At 41.4% G+C, this 13,285-nt stretch overlaps 1 protein-coding gene across 2 annotated transcripts in view; it reads right to left on the reverse strand.

The window, feature by feature from the left end:
• The window catches only part of LOC105468280 (N-ethylmaleimide sensitive factor, vesicle fusing ATPase), a 162,406-nt gene that overhangs the window by 5,349 nt on the left and 143,772 nt on the right, over positions 1–13,285 (reverse strand). For both annotated transcript variants that reach the window (XM_071083332.1, XM_071083331.1), the window contains exons 18-19: positions 2,087–2,221; positions 397–510 (exon numbers count right to left, since the gene is read on the reverse strand). In XM_071083332.1, the coding sequence (XP_070939433.1) occupies positions 397–510; positions 2,087–2,221 (249 nt within the window). The remainder of the gene's footprint in view (positions 1–396; positions 511–2,086; positions 2,222–13,285) is intronic.

Below are 13,285 nucleotides of genomic sequence, written 5' to 3' on the forward strand. Positions count from 1 at the left end.
CTGACTTGAGGTGCAACACCATCCCTTCTCCATCAATAACCTGGCGAAGTGATCTTGGATAATTCACTGACAGCCTGTGGCACACACAGTATCCTCATCTCCAAAATGAGGGGGCAGCAGAACAATTGCTCTTTGAAGTCTTTTCTAGTTCTAAGATCTAGTGGCTCCCTAAATTAAAACTAACTTTATAATCTTTCCTTCCATTTTTGAATTTTAAGAAGTTGAAAAGTATTGGTAAGTGGTCAATCTCAGAAGCAGGCTACCAAATTAAGTTTGGAAATAATATAAGAAAATCAAAACTTTAATTAAAACCCTTGGCAAAGGAAATACTGAACCCTCTTGGTGTGTCCTGAAGCTTTGTTCTGTCTGAGTCATATGGAGAAGGAAGTCCCTTACCTGTAGGGACATCTCGATCAACATGAGTAACTTCTTGATTCCTATCCAGACCTTCTTCCCTTTGACTTGCTGAGAAATTGTGGTGCGTTCCTTATCCTTGAAGTTGCCCAAAAGCTACAAAAACAATAAACAATAATCAAAGCACTTTTACAGTGAACACATCAACATTGGTTAATTCTATTTACCTTTAAAAGAAGAGTGATAAGAACTACCTAACTGTTCAGGTTGATAGAATTGTCTTCTACTTTAAAATCCAGTCTGATCTTCCTAAACCCATTAGGTGCAATCATGAAAGTGAAAACTGGTATCCTAAACCCCATTTTCTTATGGACCTCCATGTAACTTGTATTTGCTGGGAAAAAAAATAGCTCCAATCCATAATAAATATAAATTAAAAATTTTAACATTCTTTTCTAGGAACAATCTGTATGTGTCAAAGCAAACTACCTTTAATTCTCTTACCCAGTTCCTGCACAAAACCTGCCTACATGGGTAAACTGAAACATTTATCATATAGATACGTTTCTATTTTGTTGGGGGCCTTGAGGACTTTAAGAAGCTTTACTGACTCTACCACTGCTGAACAGTAGGTAACATTTTCCAATAGAGCTCACCAAGTCACTTGTGAATATTGATATTAAAAGTTAAATGAAGAACGTTCTTTAAAAATGACTTTGTCATTTTCAAAAAATTAAGAAAACATTTCTATTTCTAAACTTGTTAATAAAGTTCCTTTTACTTCTGTAGTTTTTGACACTTCTAAGGCTTTAATCATCGTTCCAATTTATTAAATGCAAGGAAATGTGCTAAAAGCCATTATGAATGGTTAATTTTTCTATACAGTGATTACCTTACCGCCACACTGCCACCCATTCAAGTTTCTGGTCCAAGTAATCTATATACATCACTCATGCTGGATACAGAGCAATTAATTCCTGGCAGTTTGTAGCTGCCTACATTGAGGAATGGGAAATTAATTCACTGTCATGTATACTCATCTTTCTCCTCTAATTCCTGAAAACAACTGGAGGTACAGGTTGAGTATCCCTAATCCAAAAATCTGAAATCTAAAATGCTCCAAAATCGGAAACTTTTTGAGTGCCAACATGACATTCAAAGGAAATGCTCACTAAAGCAATTCAGATTTCCAGATTAGAGATGCTCAACCTAAATATAATGCAGTATTCCAAAATCTGAAAAAATCTGAAATCTGAAACACTTCTGGTCCTAGGCATTTTTTGTTGTTAGACAGAGTCTTGCTCTCTCGCCCAGACTGGAGTGCAGTAGCACAATCTTGGCTCGCTGCAACCTCCACCTCCCAGGTTGAAGCAATTCTCCTACTTCAGCCTCCTGAGTAGCTGGGACTACAGGTGCCTGCCACCATGCCTGGCTTATTTTTGTATTTTTAGTAGAGACAGAGTTTCACCATGTTGGCCAGGCTGGTCTCGAACTTCTGACCTCAAGTGATCCACCTGCCCTGGCCTCCCAAAGTGCTGGGATTACAGGCGTGAGCCACCGTGCCTGGCCTAGTCCCAGGCATTTTGGATAAGGGATACACAACCTGTAATATCCTCGGGCCCCATGTCCTGGATTAGCATAAAAACCAAACACCAGGTATAATGTGGTACCACTTATTTCAGCCTCAATTCCTTTCTTATAAACAGTGTGCAATCCATTGACTCATTTTCACCTCCAAAGCTTCCAACAGCTGCTCTCCTGTGGCAATGTTGGGCACGTGGATGGTGGTGCTGAAAGCATTAAGCATTTCCATCTCCTGAAGGACATCTTTGCGGCTAGTGGTCCCAATGATAAGAAGCTTGCGGCCCTGATCATAGGGAGAAAATGTACATAAGACTAATTAGGAAACTACAGTAAGCTTGAACACAATTTGCAAAAGCCATTTATTTAATCTTGCAAATGCAAATGATTGGCAAAAGAGAAGAAAACAATTCAGGATTTTCCTGAAAATCCTGAAGAAAGGTACCAACATGATTCAGAAAGTGGCAACATGTGAACAGCTCCTTCTCATTCACATCAATAAAACAATGGATTAGTAAATCAGGAATATACACAAACCAAATGGAAAGATACTGACATGTATGTATGTAATTCCTTCCTTAGAGCCAACATGGCACATGTATGGTGGGAATTGGGGAAAAAAGATGAAATGAATAGATAGTATGTGGCGCTGGCTTTACAAGGCTTTAGTACAGAGCAGGGTAATAATAGTTTACATTTATGCAACACTGAACAGTAAAAGGCATGGGCTAAAGTGCTTTCCATAATTGTCACATTTAATATTTTTCATTTTTACTTTTAACGCTGAAATATTAAAAAAAAAAAAAGTTTAAAAACTATGCCAGGCTTATGCTACCATTCTCAGTTCCCTTTCTTCAAAGGCAACCATTTTCAATTCTCTTAGCTTTTCTTCTTATATTTACTTCCTTATCTTTAAATAATAAGGTTACATTACTAGTTTTAGATTTCTGTTTTCAGCTTTATGTTTTTTTGAGACGGAGTCTTGCTGTGCTGCCCAGGCTGGAGTGCAGTGGTGCGATCTTGGCTCACTGCAAGCTCCACCTCCTGGGTTCACGCCATTCTCCCACCTCAGCCTCCCAAGTAGCTGGGACCACAGGCGCCCGCCACCATGCCCAGCTAATTTTTTGTATTTTTTTTTGTAGAGACAGGGTTTCACCATGTCAGCCAGGATGGTCTCCATCTCCTGACCTCATGATCTGCCCACCTCAGCCTCCCAAAGTGCTGGGATTACAGGCGTGAGCCACCGCACCCGGCCTGTTTTCCGCTTTAAATTCCTACCATAGAAGATGAGGATTTGTTATTAATTTTGTACTACCCCCCTTCCCCCACCACATGCCCCTTTTTATGTCCTTCCAATATAGTTATTTCACAGTCCTTAGTTAAATCTATATTCAGTATTTATTATGTTTATACAAATGTGGTTTACAGTTAGGCCACACAGAGTACTATTAAATTTCCTTTCTTGGACAACATTTTGTTTTACTGGAGTTAATTGCCTTTTTCCCCTTCGCTTAGTTTACCAGGTACTTACTACAAGTTTGTCTCTAAACACAATCACAAGTCTCCTTTCAGTATATTCAAACATATTACATAGTTTAAAGTTGCGTTCTTGAAGAAATTCCCCTCCAGGAGTCCTCTGTGTTCACAGTTCAATCTGAAGTGGTGACTCTCTAGGCCTGGGGCACAGCTGAAGTTCTAGAGCGTTCCTCTCTCCTCTGTTAGATTCCCTGTATCCTAGCCTTCCTTTTCCTCATCTATCCCCTTGTCTGTGCTGCATATACCCAAAAGCTTCCTGAGAAAGAGTGAGAGGGAGGTAAAATTTTTTTTTTGAGATGGAGTGTCGCTCTGTCGCCCAGGCTGGAGTGCAGTGGCCGGATCTCAGCTCACTGCAAGCTCCGCCTCCCGGGTTTACACCATTCTCCTGCCTCAGCCTCCCAAGTAGCTGGGACTACAGGCGCCCGCCACCTCGCCCTGCTACTTTTTGGATTTTTTAGTAGAAACGGGGTTTCACCGTGTTAGCCAGGATGGTCTCGATCTCCTGACCTCGTGATCCACCCATCTCGGCCTCCCAAAGTGCTGGGATTACAGGCTTGAGTCACTGCGCCCAGCCGGTAAAATTTTAAAGACCTTGCATGTCTGGAAATACCTTTATTCTAGCCTTAATATTGTATCCTTTGTCTTAATAGTTTGTCTAGTTGTAAAAAATAAGGTTAGAGGCTGGGTGCGCTGGCTCATGCCTGTGATTCCAATGCTGTGGGAGGCCGTGGCAGGTGATCACCTGAGGTCAGGAGTTTGAGACCGGCCTGACCAACATGGTGAAATCCCATCTCTACTAAAAATACAAAATTAGCTGGGCATGGTGGCATGTCCTGTAATCCCAGCTACTTGGGAGGCTGAGGTAGGAGAATGCTTGAACTCAAGAATCAGAGGTTGCAGTGAGCCGAGATCACACCATTGCACTCCAGCCTGGGCAACAAGAACGAAACTGTCTCAAAAAATAAATAAATAAAAAGGTTAGAAATAATTTTTTCTTGCAATTTTGAAGGCACTGAAGGCTAAAAGACAAATGCTATCTCATCTTTGATCTTTTGTTTCTAACCTTTTTAATACAAAACTTTCAGAATCTTTTCTTCATCCCTATGTTCTGCAATTTGAAAACTACATATCCTAAGATGGTTCTTTCTATACTCATTTTGCTGGCACTAGACACCTTCTTTCTAAACTGGAAATTCCAATCATTCAATTCTAGGAACTATGTTTCCTGGAGACTTTCTCCCATTCATTTTCTCTGTATCACCCACTGGGAACCTCTTAGTTGGATATTGATCCTCTAGGACTAATCTTCTAATTTTCTTATTTTTTTACTCTTAGTTTTTATTTCTTTCTCTTTCTAATACTTTTCAGGTTAGTATCAACTTTGTCTTCCAACCTTTAAACTAACTTATTTTTCAGTTCTAAGAGCTATTCTTGTTTTCTGAATGTTTTCTTTTTAAATTGCATCCTGTGCAATTAAAATACAATATCTTGTTTTAGATCTCTGAGGCCAGTGGCTCACACCTGTAATCCCAGCACTTTGGGAGGCCCAGATGGACAGATCGCTTGAGCCCAGGAGTTTGAGACCTGTATGGGTAACATGGTGAAACCTCATCTTGACAAAAATACCAAAATTAGCTGGGTGTGGTGGCAAATGCCTGTAGTCCCAGCTACTTGGGAGCCTGAGGTGAGAAGATTGCTTGAGCCCAGGAGGCTGAGGCTGGAGTGAGCCGAGATGGCACCACTGCACTCCTGCCTGGGTGATAGACAAAGTGAGACTCCATCTCAAAAAACAAACCTGTGAATATTATAGAATGCAAAAATGATGTTTTCTTCTGTTATTTGTTTTGTCTGTTTCCTATGACTTGCCCCTTTTTCCAATTTGTTTACAGGAGGCTTTCCTCAAAGTGGTGATTGCTGGATAGCTATTCATATTTAAGAGCTAAACTATGGGCTGGGCGTGGTGGCTCACACCTGTAATCCCAGCACTTTGGGAGGCCAAGGCGGGCAGATCACAAGGTCAGGAGATCGAGACCGTCCTGGCTAACAGGGTGAAACCCCGTCTCTACTAAAAATACAAAAAAAATTAGCCAGGCATGGTGGCAGGCGCCTATAGTCCCAGCTACTCGAGAGGCTGAGGCAGGAAAATGGCATGAACCCAGTGAGCCGAGATCGTGCCACTGCACTCCAGCTTGGGCGACAGAGCGAGACTCTGTCTCAAAAAAAAAAAAAGAGCTAAACTATGACGGGAAATTCTGTGTCCAGGAGCTTCACTATAGGATGATTAGGTAAGACTTGGCTGACTACTGGGGGTCCCTCAAAGGTCAGTATGCGTACATTCTTCCCAGAGAAGAATCTTCCAGTCTCCTTCCCAAAGACTATAAAGCCTTGTTGCCAGCATACTGGAGTCAACAGGGTAATGCTTCTGGGTATCTCACCATTTAATAGGGAGACCTCCGCTTAATCCTCTTTTGCAGTATGGCACCTCTCCAGATCAGTCTCTCAATTAATGTTCATTATACTCATGAAAATGCAGTACTAGTACTATCCCCATTTTACTGACGAAGCTATTGAGTCTCACAGATATAAGTCATTTGTGTTCGAGGTCAAATAACCAATACATGATGGAGCCAAGACTGGAAACCGGATCCAGACCCAAATCATATACTGCCTCTCTTTACAAAGAAAAACACATTACTAAAAAAGTTTACTTGGAAAATGGAAGAGGAATAAGTTTTAAACTTATGTCACTAGATTTATAATATACACTCAGTCCATAGATAAGTCTTCAGTAAAGACTAATCATTGAACTTATACACAGATCTTAGAAATTCAGAACATTAAAATAAATGTGCTATCAGGAAAAGATTTTAAGAAACCAAAACAATTTCAATTTGGGTTTGGTAAACATTATACCACTACTGTCAATAAGACACATCAGCCTTTCTCAATGTTACTCATTGTTTTTATCCACCTGCTGTGCCAAGAATGGGCAATGTACCACCACAAGCCAATGCAGATCAAAGAAACAAAGCTGAGACCCTCTGGTACAATTAGCCATTAGCTTAACAGATGAGTGCGCAAAGAATATAAGATAGAAGTACACCTGTTAGTATTCAGATTAAAGGGTAATCATTATTATTATTTGAGGAACCAACTAGGCAAAAATCAAATGCTTATTATCAGACATTTACCAAGTTCCTAGATGAATATGCAACAGACCTTCCACAGAAAGACAGATACAAAAGAGATAATTATAATACAATATGGCAAGGTGGAAGTATTATGCACAAGGATGTCAGGTAGAGGGAAGAAACACGTGGCAGAGAAAGCTTTTTCTGGAGGAGATGATACATGAGTTGAGTCTTAAGGAATGAGTAGGTTGATTAGGAAGATGAAGGGGAAGGACATTCTAAGCCAGAGGAACAGAAATAAATAAGTCCAAGGGCAAAATAACAACAAAAGCTGGGGTGTTGCAGTAATTGCAATGGAGTAAAGACATACATTTTTACTATAACAAAAAGTGGTGCTTTTATACTTAAAGTATTTTTTTTAACACTAAATTCCAATTGCAAACTTGGGAACACAGTCCTAAAGGCTAAGAGATGCCAAAGGCCACACATGCCGATACCTCAATATGATTAAAGGTAACTGTTACTTCTCTTTTTCCTTAGCTTTTTAATGCCCCATAGTCCATAATGCAAACTTCCTCATCTTGCTCCTCTCTCACAAAGGACAATGCTGGCCCTAGAAGAGTGGCACTGAGGAAGAAGCTTCTTACTCATTCCAGAAAGCTGGACTTCTAAAATCACTGCCAGTTTCCTCATGAGACGTTCTTACATTAACAGTGACTATGCTCTTCAAAGTGTTGAGAGATTGGGAAATGTACAGCAACTTATAATGGAGACGCTAATTTATGTTTTGCTTTTCTTCTTGTTTAACAAGACTCCAAACACTGCAAAGAGGTCATGACCCAGGCAAGTTCGGGTCTTGACTTGGAAAGCGTCATCTTTAAGAAAACATTGAAAAAATTACCAAATTATTAAGTTGTGCCGGTCCATTTTGTGTATTAATTAGTGGTAATGCTCGTAAGGAAGCTTTATCATGAAAAACAGCTCCAAATGTATTAATGTGATAAATTGCAAGGGATTCGTCTGAAGGGAAACGCTGCCAGCAGCATGAAATGGGGATGCAGCTTTAAAAATAAAAGTGGTGCTCATCCCAAGAGGGGACCTCCACCTTGCTAATGTGTGGCCACCAGCCTTAATGTCCACAGTGCCCAAACATGCCCCTTGACGGAAAGCAAAAAAAGCAGAGTGATAACCTATTTGGGAAAAAAGAAATTGCTCCCAGCATACTCTTTGCTGAGATTTGCTAGTCCTGATGCTACAAAGAAAGAGCCTAAGTAAAATGACTATCTGCCAATCGGATTATGATAAACATTGTTCCAAGGTTAAATAAGTATTAGTTAACTAATTCTTAGTACCATAAGCAGCAACTCAGGTGAAAACATTTCCATGAAAAAGGCAGGGCTCAGTCAGGTGTTGATCCTTCAAAAAAACACTTCTTTACATGATGAAGAATGAGCGAGTACTAAGCAGCATCTAAGCCTTTTGCCACACAAAGGACCAACCAGATAATCCACACCCTTTCATAGGTCTTGCCCATTGATTGGCCCCAATAAACTGATTTGTAACAAAAGTTAATGTGGAAGAAAGCTTTTTTTTCCTAAATAAAAATGCCACTAATATAATACTGCAGTGAAATGGAAGGGCTGATTTCAACCTATGAACAAAAGTAAAGTCAGTTATGCAGGAAAGAAAGGCCGTTCTTTCCATATCATTCAATGCTGAGCAAGTGTAATACACCCTTGGTAAGAAGAATTAACTGTGAACAATTGAAAACCCTGAAATGGATTAAGAAGTGAGTTTAAAAGTGCAACTCAAAACTGCTATGTGCTGGGGGCATTGAACTTTATCTTCTGCTTATTAGAATCTGATGTTTTTGTAAATGAGAGTGAAATATTTCAGAATATTAAGCATTTGTAAATCTGGTAAGTAAAAGATGAAATAGACATTAGCCAATTGGAGCATTAACAATAATTTACTACTTCTAGGTACTTAATAGAATTATGAGACTTGGTTTGTGCCTTCAAATAAATTACAATTTAGCTTGGAAAACCAAATAAATATTCAGGGAACACAACTAAGTAACATATTCACAAATACAAACTAATCATGGCGGAGGGAACCCGGAATATGGGGACAGTTTCCTGGGGTGGGGTTATCTAGGAAGGTTATCTGTGCAAAGATAATGACAACAAGTAGGCACTGGCAAGGCCCTTGAAAAGAAGGGACAGGTCCTGAATGCACCTAAATCCTATGTGCATGGTAGAAGCAGCTGAGCCAGAGCACCAAGGCTGAAAACAAAGTTGTTTGCAGACACGGGGAGTGGACGACCAGTAAAAGGGACACTCAGGATGCTAACCTAAGGGAAATATTTAATATAAAAAGCAACAGGAAACCAGAAAGGTTCTTGAGGAGGAAGACCTGTGATGGAGAGGAGGGTCCTGACAGCCACAGGCAGAAGGTCCACCTCCTAGGGGCCTGTGAGGAGCTGCTGCCCCAAGGACAGGCCAGTTGTAAGAGTGAGCATCTCCAGGGACCATGCTGTACCTTTTAACCAGTGTCTTATGCATATGATGTCCTTTCTAAGGCAAGCCCAGGGCTGGCAGAAAGCAAGGGTGAGGCAAGTCCCTGATGGACAGTAGCTTGGTGCAACAGAAGTACAGGCCCTATCACTCACAGCTGTGTGATTTGGGGTAGATTATTTAACTTCTCAGCATCTGTCTCCTCCTCAACCATAAATATGGGATGAGAAAATTCTACCTACTTATGAGAATGGAGTGTGAGGTGGAAATTGCTGGGGCGGGGTCTCTGCCATCACAGGCCAGAAGGAAAAGAAGCAAGCATCTGAATAGGTGGTCTTCAGAGGAACCTGAAGAACAGTCCTCTGCCTGTGGTGTGAGGAATCCACATGGTTAGGTCAGGTGGGTGAGGGGCGGGATGCCTGAAAATCCCTCTCTTCCCAACAACGAACACAGGGCACTGGCAGCAAATGACTCAGAGAGGCCAAGGTTGGCTCTGGGTTAGGGAAGATGAGAGCTCCCATCTTCAGCTTCACAAGGGTTACTGTGAGGCCCAGAAGAGGCCTGAAGCAAAAGGTCAGACACCCCCTCCGAAGGAGTCATGGCAGTGGGGTGACTCACGGAGAGTCAGAAGGACTCACGGCAGCGTGTGGCCTCAGGGAGAGGCAGCAACTTCTGAGGAGGAAGACGGCTCAGAGCCAAGAGTGAGAAACTTTCCTGATAGAGGTCCTTTGGTCTATCACTTAACCAGGCTTCATTCTTGAAATGGGAATAATTTTTCATATTTTCTTAGCTTGTATTATTCAACAGAGGACCTTAGAAAAATTCTACCTTGCCATAAGGCTTCTCTGCATTTATCTTCAAGCCTGAATTTTGTTTCTAGCCTGTCAACCCCCAGTGGTAGAAACCACGTATCATCCATCTGTGCCCCTGCAGTACTCAGCATGATGTACCTGGCACACAGAGAGGATTCCTCTGCCTGGAATGCGCTTCCCTTCCATAGCCACACAGGCCTTTCCCTCCAAGTCAAGGACCTGCTTGAATGTCAGCTTTTCCACAGGCCAACTCAATCCCCATGTACCTCCATTTAAAACTGCAACTCCCCAACCCTTATCCTGCCCTTTCCCTCCTCCAGTTTGGATCACCTTTTACATCCTATATACTTTATTCATTTACTATATTTACTGTATTTCTTGCTAGTTCTCCTTCATTAGGACAGGACTTAAGTCGGTTTGGCTTTACTGATGTTTCCAGCACTAGCATTGTGCCTTGTACAAAATGCGAAGTTAAACACACATTGAATGAATGATAATCCCAGTACAGGTTTCAAGGGTAGCAGATCACTCCTTCATTATTACTTTCTGCTCCTAGAGAAATGCACATTATATTAAGTATACAAAAGGAAAATAACTATCATTTCAGAGTCTATACCTCTGAGCCCCAAGTGTTGATAGCAACAAATTTTAAAGAAAATAATCCAGAATGAAAGGCATGTATGCTTCGTGCCAAAGGTTGGCTTATCTCTTTTAATCAATTGATTAGCTATTGACTGGATAATACAGACTTCTCCAGCAGAGGAAAGATAAGATTCATTAGCTGCCATTAACCTCAACTAGTGAGATAACAAGTACTACTGGCCAGTGCAGTGGTTCATGCCTGTAATCTCAACACTTTGGGAGGCTGAGGCGGGTGGATCACGAGGTCAGGAGTTCGAGAACAGCCTGACCAACATGGTGAAACCCTGTCTCTACTAAAAATACAAAAATTAGCCAGGCGTGTTGGCACATGCCTGTAATCCCAGCTACTAAGGAGGCTGAGGCAGAAGAATCGCTTGAACCTGGGAGGCAGAGGTTGCAGTGAGCCAAGATGGCACCACTGCACTCCAGCCTGGGCAACAAGAGCAAAACTCCGTCTCAAAACAGTAACAACAACAACAACAACAACAAAAACCAAGTACTATTAACATCTCCTACAACTCTTGGTTTCCCCAAACCAAGGGAAAAGATCAACTACCATTAAAAGCAATCAGGGACAGTGAAGGGAGAGGAATGGGGCCTCTTTGCATGCATTTCTGATTTCTCTTGTTCAAATGTCTGTAACTTTTTTTTTTTTTTTTTGCAGTTAAGTGTTTAAGCTGAATACCAAAGGAAGGATGTTTCAAATAAATCATGCCACAACTAGGCAGACAACTATACTTAAACTCTCCATTAGATTTTACCCTGAAGCAAATTCTTAGTCTACTTCTTTGTAACCATCCTCACGGTGCTCCAAGCAGGACAGAAGACAACAAGAGGGGGAATTCATGATACAGATTGAATATGAAATGAGAAACTCAATCCTTAATAATTTAAAACACTATAGGCAAAAGCAGACTTCATGATATTAAAGAATATTTAATTCCAATTTATGAAAAAGACACTGAATCATCAGATTTTACATTGGGAGCAGCTCTTAAAGATTATCTCATTCCCCCAAACTCCCTCATTCTCTGTCTCATTTTGCAGATGAGAAACCGGGGGTGAGAGGTAAAGTGATCTGTCTGAGGCTCTCATGTCCAGTGAGGGAGCTGAAACTACAGTTCAGGCCTCATTGCTATTTTCACTATGCTTTGCTGTCTACTGTTTTTATTTGTGTAATTTTAAACTAGATTTGGGGTCCACTCTTGCCCTTGCCCCTCCAAGCCCCATATCAGCAATGGTTGATCTCTTAATTTGAGTTAGGGAGATTTATTACCTAGAAATAATGACCTCTGTGCTCTTAGGAGAAAAGGTTAAATAAATTAAGAAGATACTGAGGTGGGCAGATCACCTATGGTCAGGAATTCAAGACCAGCCTGGCCAAGATGGTAAAACCCCATCTCTACGAAAAATATAAAAATTAGCTGGGCGTGGTGGTGCATGCCTGTAATCCCAGCTACTTGTGGGGCTGAGGTAGGAGAATCACTTGAGTCCGGGAGGCAGAGGTTGCAGTGAGCCGAGATCATGCCATTGTACTCCAGCCCAGGCAACAAGAGCAAAACCTGGTGTCAAAAAAAAAAAAAAAAAAAAAAGATAAAGTTGCACCCACCATGCCACAGTATTCTTAACACCTTAAAGGAAGGGTTCTGGCCAGGGGCGGTGGCTCACACCTGTAATCCCAGCACTTTGGGAGGCCAAGGCAGGCGGATCACGAGGTCAGGAGATCGAGACCATCCTGGCTAACACAGTGAAACCCTGTCTCTACTAAAAAAAATACGAAAAAAATTAGCCGGGCATGGTGGTGGGTGCCTGTAATCCCAGCTACTCGGGAGGCTGAGGCAGGAGAATGGTGTGAACCCGGGAGGTGGAGCTTGCAGTAAACCGAGGTTGCGCCACTACACTCCAGCCTGGGTGACAGAGCGAGACTCCGTCTCAAAAAAAAAAAAAAAAAAAGGAAGGGTTCTGTGCAGGCTCTCTCATTACAAACTTAACTAAGATGACCACACATTAATCAGCAAATCCAAACTCCCCACTTTTGTATCCACAGATTTTCCCTACCTGTCTGAGCTTTTAGCTTGATATACCCTAAATTGACCCCTGTGTTCTAAATTAGGTCAATATTCTCCTTTCTGACTTAATTTCTACCTCTGTGATTTTTATCCATAGCATTTCTGTTTATTAAAATGCTTTTCCCAGTTTTATGCCAATTTGCAATTATCTCATGTTCACAATGTTTCAAAATTTGCCTTCTCACCATACTCTGCCCTCATTTAACTCTACAGAGCCCACTTTGCTCCCTTAGGCCCCAACCTTCCAGAACATGAATTCACTATGTCCAATAATAATGCCTTACTTATCTGGAGGCCAATCTGCTAAACAATTTCAACTATCCAGAGCACAGCCAAGAACCAGAAATGAGCAACAATCCTCTCACTCCTAGGACTGAAAAAACAATGTGAGGTTCAAGTAACTTTAAAACTCATAGGCAAGGACAACTTACCCACTAGGCACAGTGCCCAGGGCCTATGAAACTTTGAGGAACCCATGAAAGTATTATTCTAATTTCTTTTAAAATCAGGCCAGGCCTGTAATCCCAGCACTTGGGGAGGCTGAGGAGGGCGGATCACTTGAGGCCAGGAGTTTGAGACCAGTCTGGCCAATATGGTGAAACCTCATCTCTACTAAAAATACAAAAAATTATCTGGGTGTGGTG

This window comes from Macaca nemestrina, chromosome 17, assembly GCF_043159975.1.
Source record: "Macaca nemestrina isolate mMacNem1 chromosome 17, mMacNem.hap1, whole genome shotgun sequence".
NCBI lineage: Eukaryota > Metazoa > Chordata > Mammalia > Primates > Cercopithecidae > Macaca > Macaca nemestrina.